Source organism: Orycteropus afer, unplaced genomic scaffold (genome assembly GCF_000298275.1).
Source record: "Orycteropus afer afer isolate SDZICR_OR568_19922 unplaced genomic scaffold, OryAfe1.0 scaffold00370, whole genome shotgun sequence".
NCBI classification, from domain to species: Eukaryota; Metazoa; Chordata; class Mammalia; order Tubulidentata; family Orycteropodidae; genus Orycteropus; species Orycteropus afer.
In genome coordinates, this window is record NW_006921957.1 from 2,096,483 (window position 1) to 2,119,279 (window position 22,797).

General features: G+C 44.5%; 1 protein-coding gene across 1 annotated transcript in view; it reads right to left on the reverse strand.

Annotated features, from left to right (window-relative positions):
• ERI3 (ERI1 exoribonuclease family member 3) overlaps positions 1–22,797 on the reverse strand; it is a 171,761-nt gene that overhangs the window by 113,147 nt on the left and 35,817 nt on the right. The window contains exons 4-6 of the mRNA XM_007953078.2: positions 22,597–22,713; positions 16,268–16,327; positions 12,474–12,565 (exon numbers count right to left, since the gene is read on the reverse strand). Of these exons, the coding sequence (XP_007951269.1) occupies positions 12,474–12,565; positions 16,268–16,327; positions 22,597–22,713 (269 nt within the window). The remainder of the gene's footprint in view (positions 1–12,473; positions 12,566–16,267; positions 16,328–22,596; positions 22,714–22,797) is intronic.

Genomic DNA, 22,797 nt, shown 5'->3' on the forward strand with positions numbered 1-22,797 from the left:
TAAACATCTGTTAAAAGAATAAATAAATGCGCTTGTAGAGTTCAAAGGTTACCTCTACAGGGCTAGGGCCAGCCTCTTCCTAAAACAGGAGTTCAGAGAAGGGGGAGGTCAGTGCAGGTTCCAGAACAGATAGGGAAGACTAAATTGCCAAGGGAACTGGAACCAAGTTTTAAAAGATGAGAGGGACTGGGACAAGATGATGGACCTTGGGAGATTCTCTTATCAGACTGAGCCATTTACATACTCATTCCACAAACATGTACTGAGCACCTGAAAAAGGTAAAGAGTCCATCAAAAGAAAAATTAATAAACTGTGGAATGGTTACACAATGTTGTTGTTGTTGTTGTTGTTGTTGTTATGTGCCGTGGAGTCAGACCTGACTCATAGTGACCCCTCCTTGGGTTTCCAAGGCAGTATCACTATGGAAGTAGATTGCCCAACCTTCCTTCTCAGAAGGTCACACAAAACTATGCCACAATAAAAAGCCAGAACTGCTGACACATACAACATGGATGAATCTCTAATATAATATATTGAGCAAAAGAAGTCAGACACAAAAGAATACATCTTTGAATATATTCTTTATATGAAGTAAATGAAGATCAAGAATAAACAAAACCAACCAAAAGTAACAGAAGTCAGAAAAGCAGTTACCTGGCAAGGGGAGGATATTACTGATCAAGAAGGGGCACAAGGAAACTTTCTGATTTAATGGAAAAGGTTCTATACCTTGATCTGGGTGGTGCTCACACAAGTGTATACTTGTATAAAAATACACTGAGCTGTATACTTACATTTGTACACTTTATATATCCTATTGTACCTATTTTATCCCTCAATTTTTTAAAAGACCAAAAAGAGCTGGTGCTCAAGAGTCACAAAAAAAAGTTTATAAAACAACACTTATCTAAAAAACATCTCATTCAAAGGAAAATATTTTCCAGGAGCAACAGTGGCCCCTTCTCCATGGAGTATAGGAGACAAGGTCCTCCATACTTCACTCTCCAGATGCCTGAGGACTGAGGACAGAGGGACCAAACAAATAGCCAGGACCTGGGAATGTTAGGAAAAAAATGTTCAAAATACAAAAGAAGTACAGCCCAAGTCCTAGACTTAGGAGGCTGTGGCCTGGCAGGAGGTTCATGTAGCTTCTATTCCAAGCCAGGTGAGCTCCAGGGAAGCAGAGGTGAATCATCCAGTCAAGTCATGCCCCTAGCAGTTTGAAGGCTCTCTCAAGCAGCCTATCAGAGTGCCTGCCACAGAGCAGAGAACCAGACTGCCAGAGATGGCCCTGAAAGGTCACAAATACAGGACCCAATGTGTCCTAACAAGCTAAGTAGAGAATGGCTAAGCTATCCCAACTCTGGGCTAAGGCAAAGGGCTCAATGCCTACAGCCCCTATAGCCAGCAAGGGTGGCTCCACATATCAAATCCAGGGCTAGAACCTAGGCAGCAACACTAGCAATAAAGAGCCATCTAGGCCAAGGCATAAAGCTCCCTCCCACTGCCTTAAACATCTCAAACCCTGATCAGTTACTGAGTAAAACACCTAAGCAAATCTTACATTCCAGAGGTTCCTATAAATCTCTAAAGTGACGCAGAGCCTCTGGTGCCTTCCCAGGGGGTAAGATGAGGCTGCCACTGAAGTACCACCCTTCAGCCTAAAAATGACCAGAAATCTGAACACCAGAAGCTCTGTCTCATAAAGGGAGAGGCCATGCTCATCAGACAGACAACAGAGCTTCTCCCAGTGCTCCTGGGGCCATCTCCTCTAGATCCAAAGTCCTTCCAGAGCAGACTGTCTCAAAAAAGGCTGTGAAAGGAGAATACAGGGTAAGATACCTACTGACCTGTAGCTCCAAGACCACATGGAAAAGAGTGTGACAGGAGCATAGCCTGGGAACCAGGAGCTTATTCTGGCTCCAAAGAAATCTACTTCTGCCCTAGGATCTTCACATAGGAAATGGATAATCCCCAGTCAAGCCCATAATCGGAAGTTTCTTTCCTGCCAGTTCTAGGCGCCAGAATGTGTGCAGAAGGGGGTCTCATACATTCCTGGGTAGGCTAGATCCTGAGGAGGATTGGGGGGGCACCCTTCACTCCTCCAAGCCCAAGAACTTCTCAGCCCAAGATGCTGTCAGGCTAACGAGGCTACCCCACCACCACTCCATCTGAGCGTGGCAGGCTGCGCCGCACCACTGGCTTCAGGTGGCTCTTCTTTAATTAATGGCATCCCAGGCTCTGCAGGGAGCTTCACCCCACAATGAATGGCCCTCTCTCATTAAAGGCAGGCCTGCCATGATGTATTCAGGGCGAGGGCCAGGATTCATTTCCCTGTCTGTGTGTTGGGGATGGGAGGGAGGGGAGAGGTAGCAGCAAGAGATTTATATCGAGTGACTTGGATTAGCTGCAGTTGAAACATGACCCCATCAACTCAAGCTGCCTTCTTTGGGCTAACCCAATGTATCTCTGCTGACGAGAGGGCTCTAGGGAAGCTGAAGGGAGGGCAGAAGGTCTGGCACAGCACTAGGCCCAAAATTCCTATACAACCTCCAGCCCCCACAATCCCTCCTGCCACACACGCTTCTTTTGTACTGGGTGGAAGGGGGGAGTGCCAGGGCTGACTCTGAGCCAATCTTGCCCACCTAAAGGCTCTTCATGGCCAGGAAGCTGACCCACTGGCCTCATATCTATAAGACAGAGGCTCTGGCCAAGGTCACCAGCTGGCTCTTCTGCTTTCTGTAGCAAAACTCCTGCTCCTTATGCAAGAGCAAGAGCACACAACATGGTAATTATGACACAGAGAGCAGATGCCTCCATAACTGTTGTTTGGATGGGACCCAAGTGTGGTTTGCCATAGGGCATTTCAGCACTAGGGAAAAGGCAGGCATCAGTCTGATGGCAAAAAACATGCTGTCAGCCACCACCTCACCCTTGTGGATCCATAAGGATGAACCCTATCTCCAGGGTGGGGAGACTCTGGGTAACACTACTCTCCTTCCCACCACATCTACCTGGTGCTACCTCACAGGGATCATAGGAGACTGAGGAGGGGGGAAATGGAGTCTTCTGGGCAAGAAGGAAAACTTGGGCCTCCAGATGTCCAAGTTTCCAATACATCTCTCACAGGCTTAGAAAGAAGGCCACCTAACACTCTGTTAACCCCACTGGTAGTTTTAGGGCTAAAAGCTAAATAGGCTTAGGCTAGTAGCAAACAGTACACAACCCTACAAATTTCCCCCTCCCAGCTTCCCCTCAGCTGCCTTCAGCAACTCCTACCAAGCTTAACTTTCAATTTTGCTTCCACTTGGAGGAAAAAAAACATATTTTAGGACCTGCTCTCTTTCCATTCTCAGCTCTCTCAGAAAACCCAATTGGGTTTTCTCTCACTGAGAGAGCTGGAGGGCCAGCCCTCACTTGACCCTGCCAACCAACCGGAGGGCTACTGTACAGTCCAGCTGTGTATTAGGAGGGCCAGGGCAGAATGCCTATCATCTGTGCACATACACACACCCCCACTCCATGTCATCCATGATTCTCCCCGGCTTGTGGAGGAATACTCATATACCTTTCCTTCCCTACTAAGAAAGAGATGTAGCTCAGTTCCGCTTTGCTAAGCCCTATTTGCCAATGTGTCTAAACACATGCAAACTTAATTAGTTCAGGAGGGGAGCCCAAGCGCTTGCAGTGACAGATAAAAGTAACGGGAAATGAGACAAGTCAGGACTGGCAGGGAGTTCTTACTCAAGCCCCTTCCCCCAGCAGGCTGCTAATCAAAGGTGATGCAGCTCAGTGCTGGACCAACTGGCATACCATGGGCAAGGGGCAAGGGTCTCATGAGCTTAGTAACACAATGAAATGCCCTGCCAGTTTCTAAACCTGTCAGGTGAGAAGTGTCCAAAGTGATATTGGCCATGGTTTCCTCAAAAAAGATCTGAGGATTTATTAATGTGTAGCCCAGCAAAGAGGCTATCGGGCCAAATCACCCTCCACCACATGTCCTGGCTAACTATGTCCCCATATCAAAATGAATATCACAATCCATACCCTGCCAACACCAGACCAGGAACCAACAGCCCAGGGTGTCAGAGAACACCCTAGGGCTCTGCTACTCAGTGCAAAGAAAGTACAGGAGAAAGGTACTCCCACCATATCACAAAGTCATGGACCACAAAGGACAGAATCAGGCAGTTAGATGGTACAGTGGTTAAACACATGGGTTCTAGAGTCAGACTGCCTAGGTTCAAATTCTTCCTCTACAACAAACTGGCCGTGCACCCTGGATAAACTACTTATCTCTCTGGGCCCCAGTTTCCTCACTTAAAGAAAAATGTTGTAAAAGGAACTACTTCATATGATTGTGGTAAGGATTAAATAAGGTGTACAAATAGCACAACAGGGCTCCTGATATATAATAAGTGCTTAGTAAATGTTGACTCTTCATTCTGACAAATCCTTTGCCAGAGGAATCCTAGTCCTCAGTCCTAGAGGCACAAATCTCTCAGAGAAAGCCCTTCACATCACTCCCAGGACCAAGCTTATCCTCCATGGCCCAAGTCCATGGGCCATCTCCCCTAGTCTCTATCATGGAGGGCCTAACACACAACAGTAATGATGAGAAAATCCAGGGCCTTCCTGACAACAGCAGCATAGTTCTCTTTGCTCTCACACTTAGACTAGTACAGGAAGGATAGTCACTACCCAACAGCACTCTTCCAAGTGTGTGGTTCTATCACTGTGGTACTTCACTCCAGGAAATACTGTGCTCTTCAGTGGTCTTGGCCACCTGACTTCAGCCCTAATAGTGTCTTGGTAGTCCCTGATAAGCACACTCTCCCCAACTCAAACAGTGAAGTGAGCGGTGCCATCTGAGCAAATATCTTTTAATCTTCAAACTTTCTAAAACCTGAAGTGCTCCAGTCCACATCTATACAGCACCTAGCAGAGGGGTGCATTCAGTATGCACACCCTGCAAGGAAGACAGGGAAAGAAGTGAAGCCAAATGCCAGCCCAGCATTTACACAGTCAATTCCAGCGGGAGGAAAACCTCCCATTCCAAAGCCTGAGCCTGAGTCTAGATGAGTATCCTTTCAATAGATTCTAAGCCAGCCCCTGACCCTCCTCCACCAGGGTGCAGTGTCTGATCAGTCTGACCCTCTCCAAAGGGACTTCTTCCCAGACTGCACTGAAGGCCAAGGCCTCCCCCATGCTATCTTTCTCTTCCATTCTTCCCTCTTCCTGACCTGCCTCTTCTTCTCAGACCCACAGTCCTCTAAGAAAGTCATCTAAACTCACTTCACTATCACTCTGTACAGTTCAGCTAATGAACCTGATCTTCAAACTACAAGTTAAAATCCAAGTCCCTCAAGGGTGGTACCTGCAGCAGTCACTCCCTCACTCTGAACCAGCCCTACCCTCCAAGCATGACAAAGGAACCCCTTTGAAGAGAAATCCCATTCTTGGATAGTGGAGAACAGGGATAAGGGGTGAAAGGATACTAAACTCTGTAAGGAGCCTCAAGAAATATCAAGTAAGGAAAAGGAAAGGTAGGCCAGGTAGGGAAGGTAAGCTGACCAGGAGCCAAACCCACAACAAGGGTTGTTTCTTGAACAAGTTTAGAAAAATAATTAAATCCACACCTACTAAATTAAAAACCACCTCAGCAGATTCTACAACTATAGGATCAAAGCCAACGTTAACCTGACATATCAACTCATCCAGCTTTGACAAAAGATGGACACAAAATGATTTTGTCAGGATGAGAGCAGATTTCTTTCTCCAGTGGGATTTCTGCTGCCACTTCAGTTCCTATTTCTCAGTGCCTCACTAATCAGGTCCAACAAAAGCGATGAAGCTGGGGCAGGGGGTAGAGAGGCAGCAGTGGGAAGTAGGAGAGAAGACAGCGATGAAAAGGAGCCCTGGCTCCAAGAAAGTACTCTGTGAAATGAAAATACTTGCTGAATTCCTGGACTTGGTTAAATCTCAAAATGGATGTCAAAGTAAGAAGTAAGCCACATACCAACAAGTTGTGGGTGTCAATTTAACACTACCTTTGTCAGGCTCATCAGCAGCCTTTACCAGGCACATAAAAAGTTGATGGCTCTGATGAGAGCCATCTGATGAGCCTCTGACGGGAAGTTCCAGGAACACTGATAAGCTGTGCACTGTCACGCAGCACTACTTAGGTTTCCTCTCTGGCTGTTTTTATTTTGTTACACATTTAATTAAGAGCCTTCCCAGCAGTTACACCAAGTCCAGCTTCTAAAGGACAGCCACAGAGCTCTCCCTCCCCACAGCCTCTGCCACCTAACATCTGTTTTCCTCCTACAAACCACTCTGCAGAGCTTCCCTGGCTTTCCCAATCTAAATTGAAGCTAGCCACCAAAGTTTGCCACTGCTGCTTCTACCTATGTCTTCTGAAAATTATGGTTTTAAAATTTAGTTCTGTCAAGCTATGTGTCTTCACCTTTTTGAATCTCAGGGTTTTTTTGTTTTGTTTTGTTTTCCCATCTATAATAGGGAGGTACCACCTCCTACCAGAGAAGGCAGTTTGTAGGACTGAATGAGATCAGGTATGGGCTCATTACACTTTGGTTTCCTTTCAGGTATGCTTGGATTCCACAAGCCAACTCCCCTTCTTGAGAAATTACATCATTTCTCAAGAAGATGCAAAGCAGCCTTCTGCATTACCAATATCTGTATAGGGCCCATATACCAAGGCCCAAAGTATACTGCAGGGCAGAACAGGACAGACCCAAATAAGCTGTCAATTTGCTGTACTGCAGTCACTTGTATGTTGCTGTGATGCTGGAAGCTATGCCACTGATACTCCAAACATAAGCAGGGTTACCTATGGTGAAGCGGTTTCAGCACAGCTTCCAGACTAACACAGACTAGGAAGAAGGACAAGGCAATGCACTTCTGAAAAAACTTAGCCACTGAAAACTTTATGAATAGCAATGAAACACTGTCTGCTATAGTTCCAGAAGATAAACCCTTCAGGAGCTGCCTCCTCAAAGTAGAAACAATCTTAATGACATGGATGGAGCAAAGCTTTCAGGACTTCATTTGCTGATGTGGCATGACTGAAAATGGGAAGAAACAGCTGCAAACATCCATTGATAACTGAAACATGGAATTCATCAACTACAAATCTAGGAAAATTGGAAATTGTCAAAAATGAAATGGGACACATAAAGATCAATATCCTAGGCATTAGTGAGTTGAAATGGACTGGTCCTGGCCATTCTGAATCGGACAATCATATGGTCTACTATGCTGGGAATGACAAATTAAGGAGGAATGGCCCTGCATTCATATCAATAAGAAACTTTCAAGATTTATCCTGAAGTACAATGCTGTCAGTGATAGAATACTATCCATACCTCTAAAGGAAGACCAGTTAATACCATTTGTATTCAAATTTGGAAGCACTGGTGGTGCAGTGCCTAAGGCATTTATTTGACTGCTAACCAGAATGCTTGCGGTTGAAACCCACTAGCCACTCCTCAGAAGGAAGATTGGGCAATCTACTTCCATAGAGATATTGCCTCAGAAACCCAAGGAGAGGTCACTATGAGTTGAATCGACTCGAAAGCAGTTTGGTGTTTTGTTTGTTTTTTTTTTTTAATCAAATTTAAGCACCAGCCTAAGATGAAGAAATTGAAGATTTTTACCAACTTCTGCAGTCTGAAACTGACCAAACAAGCAATCAAGATGCACTGATAATTACTAGTGATTGGAATGTGTAAGTCAAAAACAAAGCAACAGCACTGGTATTCAGAAAAGATAGATTAGCCTTGGTGATAGAAATGACACCAGAGATCACATGATATAATTTTGCAAGACCAATGACTTACTCATTGCAAATACACCTTTTTTCAACATAAACAATGACTGTACACATGGTCCTCCCAAATGGAATATACAGGAATCAAATCAATTACATCTGTGGAAAGAGGTGATGGAAAAGCTCAGTATCATCAATTAGAACAAGGCCAGGGACCAACTGTGGGACAGACCATTAACTGCTCATATGCAAGTTTAAGTTGAAGGTGAAGAAAATTAAAACAAGTCCATGAGAGCCAAAATATGACCTTGATCATATCCCACCTGAATACAGAGACCATCTCAAAAATAGATTTGACCCACTGAACACCAATGATTGAAGACCAGACAAGTTGTGGGATGACAGTAAGGACATCATACATTAAGAAAGAAAAAGGTTATTAAAAAGTAAAGAAAGAAATGACCAAAATGGATGTCAGAAGAAACCCTGAAACATGCTCTTGAATGGAGAGTAGCTAAAGCAAAAGGAAGAAATGAGGAAATAAAAGATCTGAGTAGAAGATTTCAAAGGATGACAGAAGAAGACAAAGTCAAGTACAATAACGAGATGTGCAAAGACTTGCACATCTAACATGTGAAGTTAGAAAACCACAAAGGCAGAACACGCTCAGCATTTCTCAAGGTGAAAGAACTGAAGAAAAAATTCAAGCTTTGAGTTGCAATACTGAAAGATTTTATGTTCAAAACATTGAACAATGTAGGAAGCATCAAAAGAAGACGGAATAAATACACAGAGTCACTGTATCAAAAGAGCAGGTCAATGTTCAACTATTTCAGAAGGTGGAATATGATCAAGAACCAACGGTACTGAAAAGGGACCAGGTTTGCTGGTCTGATAGAGCCTGGTGGAACTCCTGAGACTATGGCTCCTAGCTGCCCTTCAGGTCTGGAATTGAACCCACTCCTGTGGCCTCCAGCCAAACAAAAGACAGGCATATGAGCTGAACATTTACATTAGGTAGATACACTCCATGGAGAGATCAATCATGGGAGAAAAGAAGGGCTGTGTATGCACAGGGAGACAGCTGGGGGGAGGAGGGCAGGAGTGCATGAGAAGGAAGGACACAGGGAAGAGGTAACTACGGGAAGGAAGTGGGAAGAGAGCTGTTGCATTGTTGAAAATTGCAGTCAATGTCATGAGACAAGGTGTATGTGAACTGGCGTATGGAAAAATGAATTTGCTCTGTAAACTTTCACCCAAATCACAGTAAAAATTACCCACTGACATGGATAAGGGGAGGGATGGTATAGAAAGAGTCTGTGACTACTATGATAACATTAAGAAAAGGAAGGACACCGAATTGTGCACATAAGATAGACAACAGACACTAATATCAACCAGTACATCCAATACTGCATTACCATTAACACCAAACACCAGGCTACAGATAAACATCTGAGAAGATCAGATGGGAAAAGTAAAAAAAAAATTGAAAAAAAAAAAAAAAGAACCAATGGTATTGAAGGTCCAAGCTGCACTGAAGGCATCAGCAAGAGACAAGGCTCCAGGAATTGAAGGAATACTCATTGAGACGTTTGAACAAACAGATGAAATGCTGGAAGCACTCACTCACTTCTGCCAAGAAATTTGGAAGACAACTACCTGGCCCACCAACTGGAAGAAATACATTATTTGTGCTAGTTCGAAAGAAGGTGATCCCACAGAAGTGGAAATTATCGAACAACATCAATAATATCCCATGCAAGTAAAATTATACTGAAAATAATTTTAAAATGGTTGCAGCAGTTAGTCAACAAGAACAGCCAGAAATTCAAGCCAAAATTAGAAGAGGAAATGGAACAAGGGACATTACTGCTGATGTCAGATAGATTTTGGCTGAAAGCAAAGAATATCAGAAAAATGTTTTGAGTTTTATTGACTACGTAAAGGCATTCAACTGTGTGGGTCATAACAAATTATGGATAACACTACAAAGAATGGGAATTCCAGAACACTTAATTGTGCTCATGAGGAACCTGCACATAGATCAAGAGGCAATTGTTTGAACAGAACAAGGGAATACTGCATGGTTTAAAATCAGGAAAGGTGTGCATCAGGGTTGTATCCTTTCATCATCACACTAATTCAATCTGTATGCCAAGGAAATAATCTGAGAAGCTGGACTATACGAAGAAAAACAGAACATCAGGCTTGGAAGAAGACTCATTAACAACCTGTGATATGCAGATGACACTGCTTGCTGAAAGTGAAGAGGACTTGAAGCACTTACTGACGAAGATCAAGGATTACAGCCTTCCGTATGGATTGCACTTCAACATAAAGAAAACAAAAATTCTCACAGCTGGACCAATAAGCAACATCATAATAAATGGAGAAAAGACAGAAGATGTCAAGGATTTCATTTTTCTTGGATCTACAATCAACGCCCATGCAACCAGTAGTCAAGAAATCAAACAATGTATTGCACTGAGCAAATATGCTGCAAAAGGCTTCTTTAAAGTGCTAAAAAGCAAAGATGTCATTTTGAAGACTAAGATGCACTTGACCCAAGCCATAGTCTTGGGTCATACGCACGTGAAAGCTGGACAAATGAATAAATAAGACCACAGAAGAACTGGTGCCTATGAATTGCGTTGTTGGCAAAGAATACTGAATGTACCATGGACTGCTAGAAGAATGAACAAATGTGTCTTTAGCTGGAATGCTCCTCAGAAGCAAGGATGGCGATACTTTGCCTTTCATATTTTGGACATGTTACCAGGAAGGAACAGTCTCTAGAGAAGGACGTCATACTTGGTAAAGTCGAGGGTCAGCAAAAAAGAGGAAGACCTCCAACAAGATGAACTGACACAGTGGCTGAAGCCATGGGCTCAAGCACAGCAACGATTGTGAGGATGGCACAGGAGCAGGCAGCGTTTCATTCTGTTGTACGTGAGGTCGCTATGAGTTGAATCAACTCTACAGTACCTAACAAACAACAGCAAATAAGAAAGCATCCTCTGAAATTCCCTCTCCATCTCATGGGGAGACCAGTTCTGAGATTATGAGATCTAACCAGATAGTCCCTAACATCACAGATAGGAAAGTTTTTCACTAACACATATGTATACTCACCCTTCACTGAACAGAACATTTTAAAAGGCCAGTGTTTTGGAGACGATATGGTAGACAGAAACCACCGGAAAGCGGGAACAGGACAGTTGGGTCCAAGAGCCTTCCCCCTGGGCCATATGAGTCTCAGAACTCTGGGCATGCAGCCTGAACCCCACCCAACACAGAAGAGCTCCTGTGCTACAGAGCTCCACACAAGTCTCTACCCTGCTTCAAGTGCTCAAAGATACCTGGGACACCATGAACAAGAGCAACAGGCTTCCTCCTCCTCACCTTCTCCATGAAACCCTCCTCTGATTCATACTTGCTTCCAATTACAGTCTGTATAATTTACCTGACAAATGAGTGCCATTTGGGAGTACGGAGTTACTCTGGAGCTCTGAGAGCTGCGTGTACATACCTAGAGGTATGTAATCAGTGTGTATACACAATCTAAGGGATGTGGGAGATAAGTATGCATGCGCTTATGTCATCTGGGGCTTGCTCCTCCTCCTGGTTCACCCAGAGAGTTGGTATTCAATAGCAGGCTTGACACCCACCTTGGGTACATAACTGTCTCACTGCCAGTACCCAAAAGTGTAAAATGGCATAAAAGGGTAAGAAGATAATGCCTGATTTGGTAGGTACTCTAGAGCCACCACTCTTCACCCCAAATTGACACCCCACCCTATGTTTAAAAGATCAAATACACACACACACACATGTGTACACAGATAGAATGCTTCCTGCCGCCTTCACAGTCACAAACAACACAGCAGTATAAATCTATCAATCCTCAGCAAACAGTGCCCCCACTACCTCCACCTCCCTTTAGTTCCCTAGGGGCTGTGTGCAATCAGGTATCCACGAGGACAAACAAGATGCAAAGATGCAGATGCATTAGCCCAGCAATGAAACAAGCTTTGTCTTCCATAACCAGAATCAGGAGACAAAGGAGAAAAACTAATGACAAAAGAGGAAAGAGATGATGTCCCAGACTGGTGACCAGGGTAGCTCCCTAGAAGCAGACTTCTCATCCCACCACCGGTAGCACAGTGTAACAGTGAAGAGAAAGGACTCTGGATGCCTAGGTTTGAACCTGGTTCTGCCACTTATGTGCTGTGTGTCCTTGTGCAAGTTACTTAACCTCTCTGTGCCTTAACTGCCTCATCTATCAAATAGGTATACTACAGGGTTGTTAAATACGTTATTATTTCTAAAGCATTTAGAATAGTGCCTATACAGAGTGAGCACTATATATTTGATGTTTTCTTTAAAAAAATAAAATAATAAAGACCTTCCTTTTAGGGCAATAACATGTAGCCCAATGATTAGAAAGGCTGTCCTGAGTAGTGAGATTTGCAAAAGGCTAGAAACAACAGCAGTCCTGGTAAGGATCTTGACTTGTCTATCTCTTAAGAGCAGGCAGAAAACAGGGCTCCCAGTCTTCTTCTAGCCCTGGCAGTCCCATAGATGCAGGGAATCCCTGACCCAGCTGTCCTGTAGGCTTGTACTTTTGGGCCTCTAACAGGTTCCAAGCCCTGCCAGCAATGTAGCCCTTCTCATACTCACATGACTTTTAAGTCCCAGTCTCCACAGGTGACAAAAATTGACTTGACGTTTGGATCTAAGAGGCCTTCCTTCGCCATCCACTCATCGACCCTCTGAAAAGCACACAACAAGAAGAGATGAGATTTTCTTTTTTCCTTTCCTGAGCTTGTGAAGAGCCATAACAGTGAAACACAGATAAGCTGCTTGTAATCAGAACAGGAGAAAATTGTAATCTTATCCAGCCATGGTTGCTATCTGGGCTCTCAACCTTGGCTCAGGACTATGGAGGTATTTGGAAGAAGATCCCTGCAAAAACCCAAGCTGGGGGGAGAAGGGGAGAGCTCCTCCACTTCTCCACTGCCTGGCAGCCCACCCTGGACAGGACAAGGACAGAACCCAGCAAGTCAGTCCAAATACCTTGCTCTGACCTGATCTTTCCTCTCATTGGTCCTCAAACAAATGTACAGCCCAGCACAGGAAGAGGCTATTCTAGGCCTAGAAAACAGGCTGGGAGGAAGCCCCAAGCAGCAATTCCAGTCCCCATCATCTTACATTCATTTATTCATTTCATCCACCCACCAAATGTTTACTGACATCTCTTGTTCCAATTTGCTGTGTCAGAAAGAATTTAGTAAGAACCAGTCCTTACCCTCAAAGATCTTAACCAAGTAAGTCAGAATCAACTCCACATCAAAAAACATTTTTTGTTATGTGTGTGAAATGATGGGCAGCAGAGGAGTGAGAAAGAAAAAGCTTCACAGCAAAATCTCCTTTCTTAATTTTCACCGAGTCTCATAAGAGAGGCCCCTTTGCTGGGCTGGAGTCCCATCCTGACACCTGGGCTAACATTGTTTGCTCTCATTGCTAAAAGCCCATAAACTAGTCCCAGACTGTGTATTTCTCTTCTCCTGGCTGAGGATTCAAATTCAGCAGAATGTTCTGAAGATTGAGCTCAATTCCAAGACAGGGAAAGAAACTGCTCTTAAATATAAGCCTATCTTTCCGGAAACTTCATCCCTTTGATCTGTTTTAGTCTTTGCACTCACGCTGGAAGTACAAATACAAAAATCAGTATATAACAAGAAAATTATCAGAAATAATTCATGAAGCATTACTTATTTTTTAGAAGATTCCAGGCATGGGGAGGAAGTGCAATAGATCACAGCACTGCTCATACACAGAAGAATTCTTTTTAGAGGCTATACTACATAATAGTAAAAAACACAGGATTGAAAGTCAGACAGATCTGGGTTCTAACTTTGGCTCTTCCATATCCTGGCTGTGTCACTGATAGGAAATCATTTGACAGTCATTTAATCCCTCTGAACCTGTTTCCTTCATCTATAAAAAAGGGGTAAAATGACTAACCTTCCAGGTTGTTTTGAGGATTAAATGTGACAATGTATTAACTGCCCACCACAAAATAGACATCAGGCTAAGAAGTTGAGAAAGGCATATGCAGATCATCACAATACAATATAACGGATGCAGCAACAGAGATGTGATTAGGGTACTACAGCACCAAGAGGAGGAAGTGGCTAGCTCTGCTTTTCAAAGGGGAAGGAGTCAGAAAAGGTTTCACAAAGAACGTAACTGAACTAGGAAGTTGATGGCTAGGTTTGCTTAAAAGAGTGGAACATATGAAAGATTCTGCAGCAGGGGCAACGGTACAAGAACAATCATCTTATATTTGAGAAGTAATTAGTTACCTGTTTAATGCCTACTGTTCCCACCAGACTATAAGTACCATGAAGGCAGGAGCTCTGTCTTACTCACTGGCTTAATTAACCCAGCACAGTGTCTACTCAATAAATATTTGCTTAACAATTGAAACATGAATAAAGAAAAGTTTAGTGTGACTGAAGTCCACAGCGCATAGAAAGAAGAGGCAAGAAATGAGGCTAGGTGACTAGGTTAGGCAGCCTGTGTACCTAGCAGGTGATGGAGATCCCGTGGAAATTGTTAAGATTGATTGTAGCAGGTACAGGCTGGCTCCATGGATACCTTTGAGATTCTGGAGGTCTGGTTCATGCTGAAGCCATCCTTGAGTGGGACCAAGGATCCTATCTAGTCCCATGGCTACAGTGAGCAGTCCTACCTCCCAGAATGTCAGAGCTGGTCCCTACTGCCAGAACATTCATAGCATATGGTCTCCAAACTTATCATGGTCTGTATAGCAAAGAATCTTCCTCAGCCAATCTCTCCCAGTAACTAAATTCTGGACCTTCCACTGCTCAATGGTCTGTTTCCTGCTACTCTGGCCCAACCCCGTGCTTACATGCACAACTGTGTACAGACACACCCCTCTATCCTTTTTGCAGGGTCAATTAAAGAAAAGAAGGAGCTCTAGTGGCACAGTGAGTAAGACATTGGGTTGCTAACCCACTACTTACTCCACAGGAGGAAGATGAAGCAATCTACTTCCATAAAGATTTACAGCCTTGGAAACCCAATGAGGGTCACTATGAGTCAGAATTGACTCGATGGCAGGGGGTTTGGTTTTTGGTTTTTTTGGTTACATAAGAAAAGATGTAGGCAAACCTGTACTTCTCCCAGTCAGGATAACCTCGCTCCAGCTCACTGGCCTTAAATCCCCAAGCGTGTCCCCCCTGCTGGAAGGGCTCCCTAATGCCTCAACTCCTGCACAGTATCCTGGGGAAAAGAACAGGACAGTTCAGGACTGTTGTGAGGCAATACCCAGCAAGACCAGGCCTTTACCTAAATCTGCACTTGGGCCCTGGCTCCATCCTGAGGAGCCCCAGGAGACTCAACCTGTGTCTCTCTGCTCCATGGGATAGAACCTCTTGGCCAAAGAAAGATATCTTCCTCTTCTCCCTGCACTACCCTACTTCCGCTATGCTGACTGCCTTCAATGCAGATGTACCTTGCCATTTCCCCAGAGAGTCTGCTTTCTCCCATGCTTTGCTGGGGTCTGAGCTTTGGGGTTATAGGTTTTAATAACAAATACAGTACCTAATGAGACCCACAAGCTTGTTCTTGTCTCCCTTCCCTCTATAGAGAAGGAAGGGGCAGGGACCTTCTCCCCCTGGAAGCCCCCAGCCAGAGGGGGGTGGGAGACAAGATGAGGCCAAGTACCATGCTTCTTTATTCCCTTGGGCTGGAGAACAAGCAGCAGCATCTTAACCTTTTCTAGCTCCCTTAGGAGAACATCCTAGAAGTGTGGTCTCTGCCAAGGGTTCTAAAGCCTTTAATTTGATTTCCCTCACATAGGCAATTGTTATAATTATTTTGATTAGGAATCATTACCCAGTGCAGCCTCTGTACCACTGACAGGCACAATGTATCCAGTGGCAAGCTGCAGTGGGCAGGCAGGCCCAGTCGTACCTCCTGGAGGAGCAGACAGCAAACAAAAGCCATTGATGGGGAGTTCTGGGTGAGTTAATGAAGTGCTCACATGCCACAAGGAGCCAACACTAAAGCTAAACAAAAACACCTCCAGTCCCCGGGGCTAATCCCACAGTGCCACAGCTCAGCTGCCCTACTCCTCCACCCACCCAGTGCAGAGCTGCCCCAGAGCCAGCCAGCACAAGGCCATGGGCCAGGAGGAAGTGGGGGCCCTTTCGCCTGATTCTTGGCAACACTTGGACATCTTGTCAGTAACCCTGATGGGAACAGCTGGAGATGACAGATCAATGGTTCAATACTCTCAACAGCATGTCACTGATGTGACAGCAAATGTTATTCTAATCAAGCCATAATCATAGTCAAATTACACGGCTACATCTCAGGAGGGGAGGGAGAGAAAGGCAGCAGAAAAGGGTCACAGGTCAGGAATTAAAGGTCACTCAACCTACCTCCAGCACTTGCTGCAGGCTTGGCTGACCATCCACCATGGCTTGAATAATCCCGGTGAGCTGAAAGGAAAGAAAAATAGCTGATGGGTGTAAAGCCAGGGCGCAAGGACTTAAAGCTGCACTAGATCCTTTTCTTTCTGCTCTTCTCCATTTTCTGCAAAGCACTCTGACCTATACTACTTTAGGTTCAGAACCTGACTAGAAGCCTTGTGAAAACAGTCCTAGGGTACAATGTGAACCTTCCCCCACAAATCCTGCCCCGAGATGAGAGTATACATGTATGTGCTGACCACAGAGTATGTCACACATCTGTCTGAGCTTTATTTTGAAAAAAAAAAAAAAAATTAATTTTATGTGTCTTTTTTATTCAATCAGCTCAAAATCGCCCCATGAATTACAGTATAAAGCAAATTCAACTCCAAGCTTCACCAATGTCCTGTAAAACTTGGAGAATGCTCACAACAGGGCATGCATGCTTGGTGTCAAGCCCACCCCTCCTCTGAGCCTTCATGTCCAGTGTTTCCCTCATGCCACACTCTAACATAATCGAAGACCCAGGAACCACCCTTCACCCTGCATACCTGCATATGTGACACCAACTAATAAAGTGGGAAACAGAGTCACCTTTAACCAATGAAGAAAATAAGACAAGAAGGCCTAATGAATACAACTTGGTCTGGAGAATTTCTGACTCACAGGTCTATGCTCAGAACAATGCTATTCTACCCAGAGCAGGCCTAGGTTCAAAGAAGCTTTGTTGTTTTGTTTTGTTGTCAAAATCTCCCCCAAGCACAGACTAGGGATAGAGTGCCTACAAGGGCCTGAGCCATGAGGTCCCCATTCACAGTCCTAGTCAGCCGCTAGAAATTGTCACATCCAACATGCCCTTGGCTACTTCCAGAAAGAGCAGCATCTCAGGCTGGCTTGGAAACTTCTTTCTTCTTCTTTTTTTTTTTTAAGGTGTATGTGGGGGGGAATTAAACTCCAATTAAACTATAATTACATTTAATGAATACCAAATACCCAACTCACAGAAACCGCGGGCTCTAAGAGGGAAGGTTATTTTCTCATAGTGACTTACATGGAATGGTAATACACACCTTTTAGGGAAGAAATTTTCATTTTAAGAACGCTGAGTTCCTCTAGGTGGGTTTCTGTAGTTCATCAAGTCATTATTAGGTGGTATTTTAAGGAAGTGTAAGGACACAGCCACTCTATTTTATATTCCAGAAACTGTTTTTATATTAATCTGTATTTTAATTGGGTAACAGCTGCTGCCTACAGACTTCCCATGGTCTAAAAGGAAAATAAATTAGAAAGATTAACTACACTGTTGTTTTGCAAGGCTTTAACCCACAGCATGCCCACCCTGCTGGTACCTCCACACCCTTTCCTTGCTTGAGGGACTGAAGAACTGCCCAGCAGAGGGAGGGCCTGAGTCAAGAAGAAAAGATAGTCCACTGAGGGCTGGGGGAGGTGGAGATGGGGAAGTACCCTGGGTCAACAGCTTTAGTCTTTAGCACAAGGGACTCCTTCTTTTGCTCAGTCAACAGTTATTCATGGAGAACCTACAATACACTGGGCCCTACTCTAGGAACTAGGGATCCAGTAGTGAAAATGACATAAAAACCCTGCCCTAGAAGAACTTGCCTTCTTCCTGCAGCCCCCTTCAATTCACAACCCAGCCAGCACCCGGAGCCTGTACACCTTCCAGAGTCACCCAATGAGGTGTTTTGTCGCAGGCATGTAGGGGCCAAAGAAAGTTAGGGTAGGCTTATTCCTCAACTCCTGCTGACTGACTGGCTTATGCCCACGTACCTACCACTGCCCATTATGGCCCAGCTTCTCTCCTGCTGAGTAATTCCACAGCTGAGTCACATCTCCCAGCTTGAAGCTAGGGTCAGGACTATCCAGGAAAAGAGGCCTCACAGTCACCACTACTTCTTGGAAAGATCCAGGGTCCAAGTGTCAGTCTTGTGTCTGGTCTGAGTTTCCCAGGGCAAGGTAAAGTCTATTCCTCTTGGCTCCCACCAGCCCTAGGGGCACTCAGATGAGCTGAACACCAAAGGGCTTCAATAAAGTCCCACTCATACAGGAAACAATAACACTCTTGCCAAGAATCTTCCCTCCTTGGAGACAGGGCTTAAGTTAGCACCTGTATACCCAACAATCACCTGTTCTGGGCCCCAGATGTGGGAGAGAAAATCACTACACCAAAAAGGAAACTGAAGTGCTACTCTGATGTCCTGCTGCAGGGACTCTCACTCTACACTAGGCCTGCCTCTTCCCATCTGGCAGCCTCAGGATCTTGGGGCTTTCCCATTCTGGCCCACCCCAGTGGTCAACAATCCTAGAATCATGAGTCTCGATGAACCTACTGAGGTTAGTGCCCTTTTTCTACATGCTTCCTACAAAAATAGGTATTTTTACTCATGGGCCAGAAAGACACAGCTCACAGCTGAGCTCCTAAAGGACTCAACCTCCAGAGACAAAAGGACTTGGGCTACTGGGTCAACCAGATGTAGCCTTCTAGCGGGGAGACCTCACTCTCCTGTACTGATCCAAAGATGGATCACATCTTATCCCTCAGCTCTTCCAAGGCACTGGATGCACAGGGGGTGAAATTAAGAAAGTCTGTCCCTATACCTCATACTGATAGCCTGTAAGATTATCTATAATACGTCTATAAGAAGCTGTGTGTGAGAGAGAGAATAGTATAAAATTAATACTGGGAAGTTCTACCTAGGCCAAATTTAAATCCTTCATGCTGTAGCTTAAGCCCATTACCACTTGGGTTAATTTATGTTTGTAAAAAAGTTTTCACATCCTCAGGATGAAAGGTACTAGAGCAAAGCTAAGTATTATTAAGCTGAGTACCAGGACTCACAGGCTAAACAGAGCTCAGCGACCTTAAACACTTAAAGCAAGGGAGGTGAGAAGAAGAATTAATGTGTGCTCTGTGACTCCTTTTACTGAGGGATTACAGATTAACTCCCACTTCTCCAGACTCGGAAACCACAAGGCAAGGGGCTTTTGACCCTGACTGATAACATGGCTGGTTACTGAGATTCCCTACCCACAACAGGGCTTTGTCCAGGAATGAGCTGGCTTCATCATAAAACACTAGCAACTACAGGAAGCCGCCCAGGAAACTCAGTGCCAATATCATGTCAGCATCCAGTGCTTTCTCCTTTCACAGTTTATCTCCAACACAATCGTATTCTGACACCAAGACAGTTTGTTGATTACATAGGCACTTGTCTCTGGTGTGCAATCTGATAATCAGACCCACTCTTTCTCCTCAAACAAAGAGACCAATAAATCTCACCCTTTATAAGTACAGGTGCAAGACAAAGCCCTTTACTGGCGTTTAGCAAAATGGGTATTTTTTAACAACAATTAAAAAAAAAAGGGTGCACACAGCCAGGGACTGCGCAGCAGCCCAGCTGCTGGGGACAGAGATCTGATGAGTCGGAGCAGATTTTAGAGGTGGTAGGGAAAGGGCTTTAGAAAGAAAGAAACACACCTCATCCTATCTCTGCTACAACCATGTCTCCAGGCAGACTATCAACTGGAACTAAGGAAGGGCCTCTAGAAGGCTAATAACATGTTCATTACACAAAGTAGTAAAAGAGCATCTATATGTGAGCTAAAGACTTGCTTGAGGCTGAATCCTCCTTCCTGCTCCCAGCACTGAGACCTTTTTCTCTCTCCTCACACCACCATGTCATGAGTACACACACACACAAAGGCTAGAGTTCTCTAATAGCTTCCTGTGCAAGAGAGAAGATCCTCTAGCAGAGAAGCCGCTTAAGCACAGTCTGGAGGTTAGGGCTGTTCCTCACATTTACTAATACAAGACCCCTCTGCCAGAATGACCTCCACCCCTATTCCCAAGGGCAGCTACTGCCAGATTAGATGAAGTCTCAGAATGATGGCCACCATCCTATGTTCATGCTTTTCTCTATGATAATACCATTACATCTGGCACGGAGGTAGGCCAGCCATTTACATGATCCAAGATTTTCCAAAAAATACTTCACTTACTCAAAAGAGCAAGTCAGCAGTACAGTTGCTTTTTGGACATGAGTTGTGGTTGAATAACTCCTTAACAATATTCATTCATTTAAGGAACACATAGTAAGTGTTTATTGGTACCAAATCCTGATGATAGGATAGAGACAGACAGATCAGATCTAGCTCCTGCCCTCAAGGAACTCACAGTCTAGTGGGGAGACAGATGAATAAATGACCATATAATCTATCTGATCAATGCTATGTTGAGGTAAGTAGATGGCTCCCTGAGCAAAGTTCTGGAGGAGAAGTAGGAGTTAGGGGGCATAGACTGGGAGCATTGTGTAGGCAGAGGAACCATCATGTATAAGGCTAACTGTGAGAGGGCAACTCTGGCTGAGAGGAGCAGCAGAGCAGACAAAGCAGGAAGATGAGAGACTGGAGGAAAAAAAAGCAGGGACCAGATCATGGAGATCCCTGAGCTCTAGAAGCCCGACACAAAGCGGTAGACTGAGTGCCTATAGCACATCCACATATTGTCTTGCAGAACAGAGCTTCATAACAAGGATCTGATACCATCATCCCATTACCTTCTAAAATATGTATGTGTATACTTTGGTGGCAAGTATATACATACATATTTTGGAGGGTAGTACTTGGGTGGAGGAGCTCAGGTGGCATATTGCCTAAGGCATCTGACTGCTAACCAGAAGGCTAAAGGTTCAAACCCACTGGCCACTTCTCAGAAGGAAGACTGGGAAATCTAATTCTGTAGAGATACTGCCTCAGAAACCCAAGGAGGGGTCGCTATGAGTCGGAATTGACTCGATGGCAGTGAGTTTGGTTTGATTTATACTTCCAAACCAGTGGAGGGGTCAGGTGACTGGCTGGTTTAAAGAAAGTCTTTCCTTCTCTTGTCATCATCATCAAAATGGTGATTTTTCAAAAGGGGCAAAAAGGACAGATTAGCGCCCCCTTGTAGTATAGATAATTAGCAAGGGACCCAAACCTCCCATTGAGCTGGATCCAACTCATAGCAACCCCTGCTTGGGTTTCCAAGGCGGTATCACTACAGAAGTAGATTGCCCAATCTTCCTGCCGAGGAGTGGCTGGGAGGTATGACCCACCAGCCTTCTGGTTAGCAGTCCAATGGGGAAAAAAAAAAAAAAAACAGTAGCCCAAAGAGCAAGCAAGAACCCCAATATCATTAGATGGAACAAGGAATAGGCTAAAGACTAAACATCTGGTTTAAAAGTAATGTCACTGGCAGATGGATGCCCACAACAAAGTACCACCTGGGTCATCAAGTCTAGGCACAACCTTCAAGATCTCACACTTAGGCTAAGTCAGCCTCAGAGCCCACTGGTTCTTCCCAAGAGCATATCAGACAACCCTTCCACAACTTCCTTCACACCAAGGAGACTGTGTGGGATACTCAGAACTGCTTTCCCCCTATTTCATTCATAAGTAGAAGGTAGGTATATAAATTGAAGGCACAAAGCCTCTAGTGTACCCCTGCCCCAAACTCTCAAAGATTTTAGAAACACTGATGTCTTTGCATCAGCTCTGCTACTACACATTCTTGACATGTGATTTCACTACAGCCTGTTGGTCATCACAGAATACATAAACCATGGTGCATCACAGTGGAAGGCAACCAAAGAAGACTTCTCCATACAGTCCAGGGAACCAAGACTCTCAGGGCTCTTTTAATCCTTCAGCAAGCATCAAAATCTCTATGTAAAATGTAAACAATATGTAAAATAGGGCCAATACTAATCTACTGACAAGGTGGCAGAGTACAGTAACAGCTTAGGATAAGGACATTTCCGCCTACTATGATTGCCCTTCTCTCCTTGGTGATAGCATATGTGTCCCACAAACGCAACCTATGCTTTACACAGGGCCATTCTGCAGAAGAACAGGAAAGCTAAGAAAGCCTGAACATAACCTCTCCCTTCAAGTAATTGAAATTTTTACCTCTTAGAAAATGGCTGCCAAGGAGTCCTAGGTAAAATGGAACCAGAAAGAGCCCGAGCCCCAGAAGCATCATCCTGCTCCTGGACTACAAGTTCCCAGTCACAGGAAAGGGTAGGGATGGCAAAGGAAGGGAAAATGTTGGTGAAGCTGGAACAGATTATGCCAGTGCAATCCCCAGGTCCACAATGACCACAGGGGCCTGAGTAGTGTGGTAGACTTGGTATAAAGACTATACTGATAAGACCTAAGATTCCCCTAAGTGGTCTGTATAGAGCACCAATGATCCAAAAGCTCTTCTCCCAGCAACCCTTGCTTCCCACATCCAGAGCCCTTACCTCTGTACAGAAGGGGGTAAGCTGTGGATGGACTACAGGCTGGACATACATGTGAAAGGTAGACTCAATCTCCATGGTCCGACCATTTAGCTTCAAGATGGGGAATTCAATGATTTCCTAGAGTGGCAAAGACATAGAAAAGGAGGAGTCAGTTATTATAACCAACCATTGCAATTAATAATTCAGAGTCAAGATTGAGAT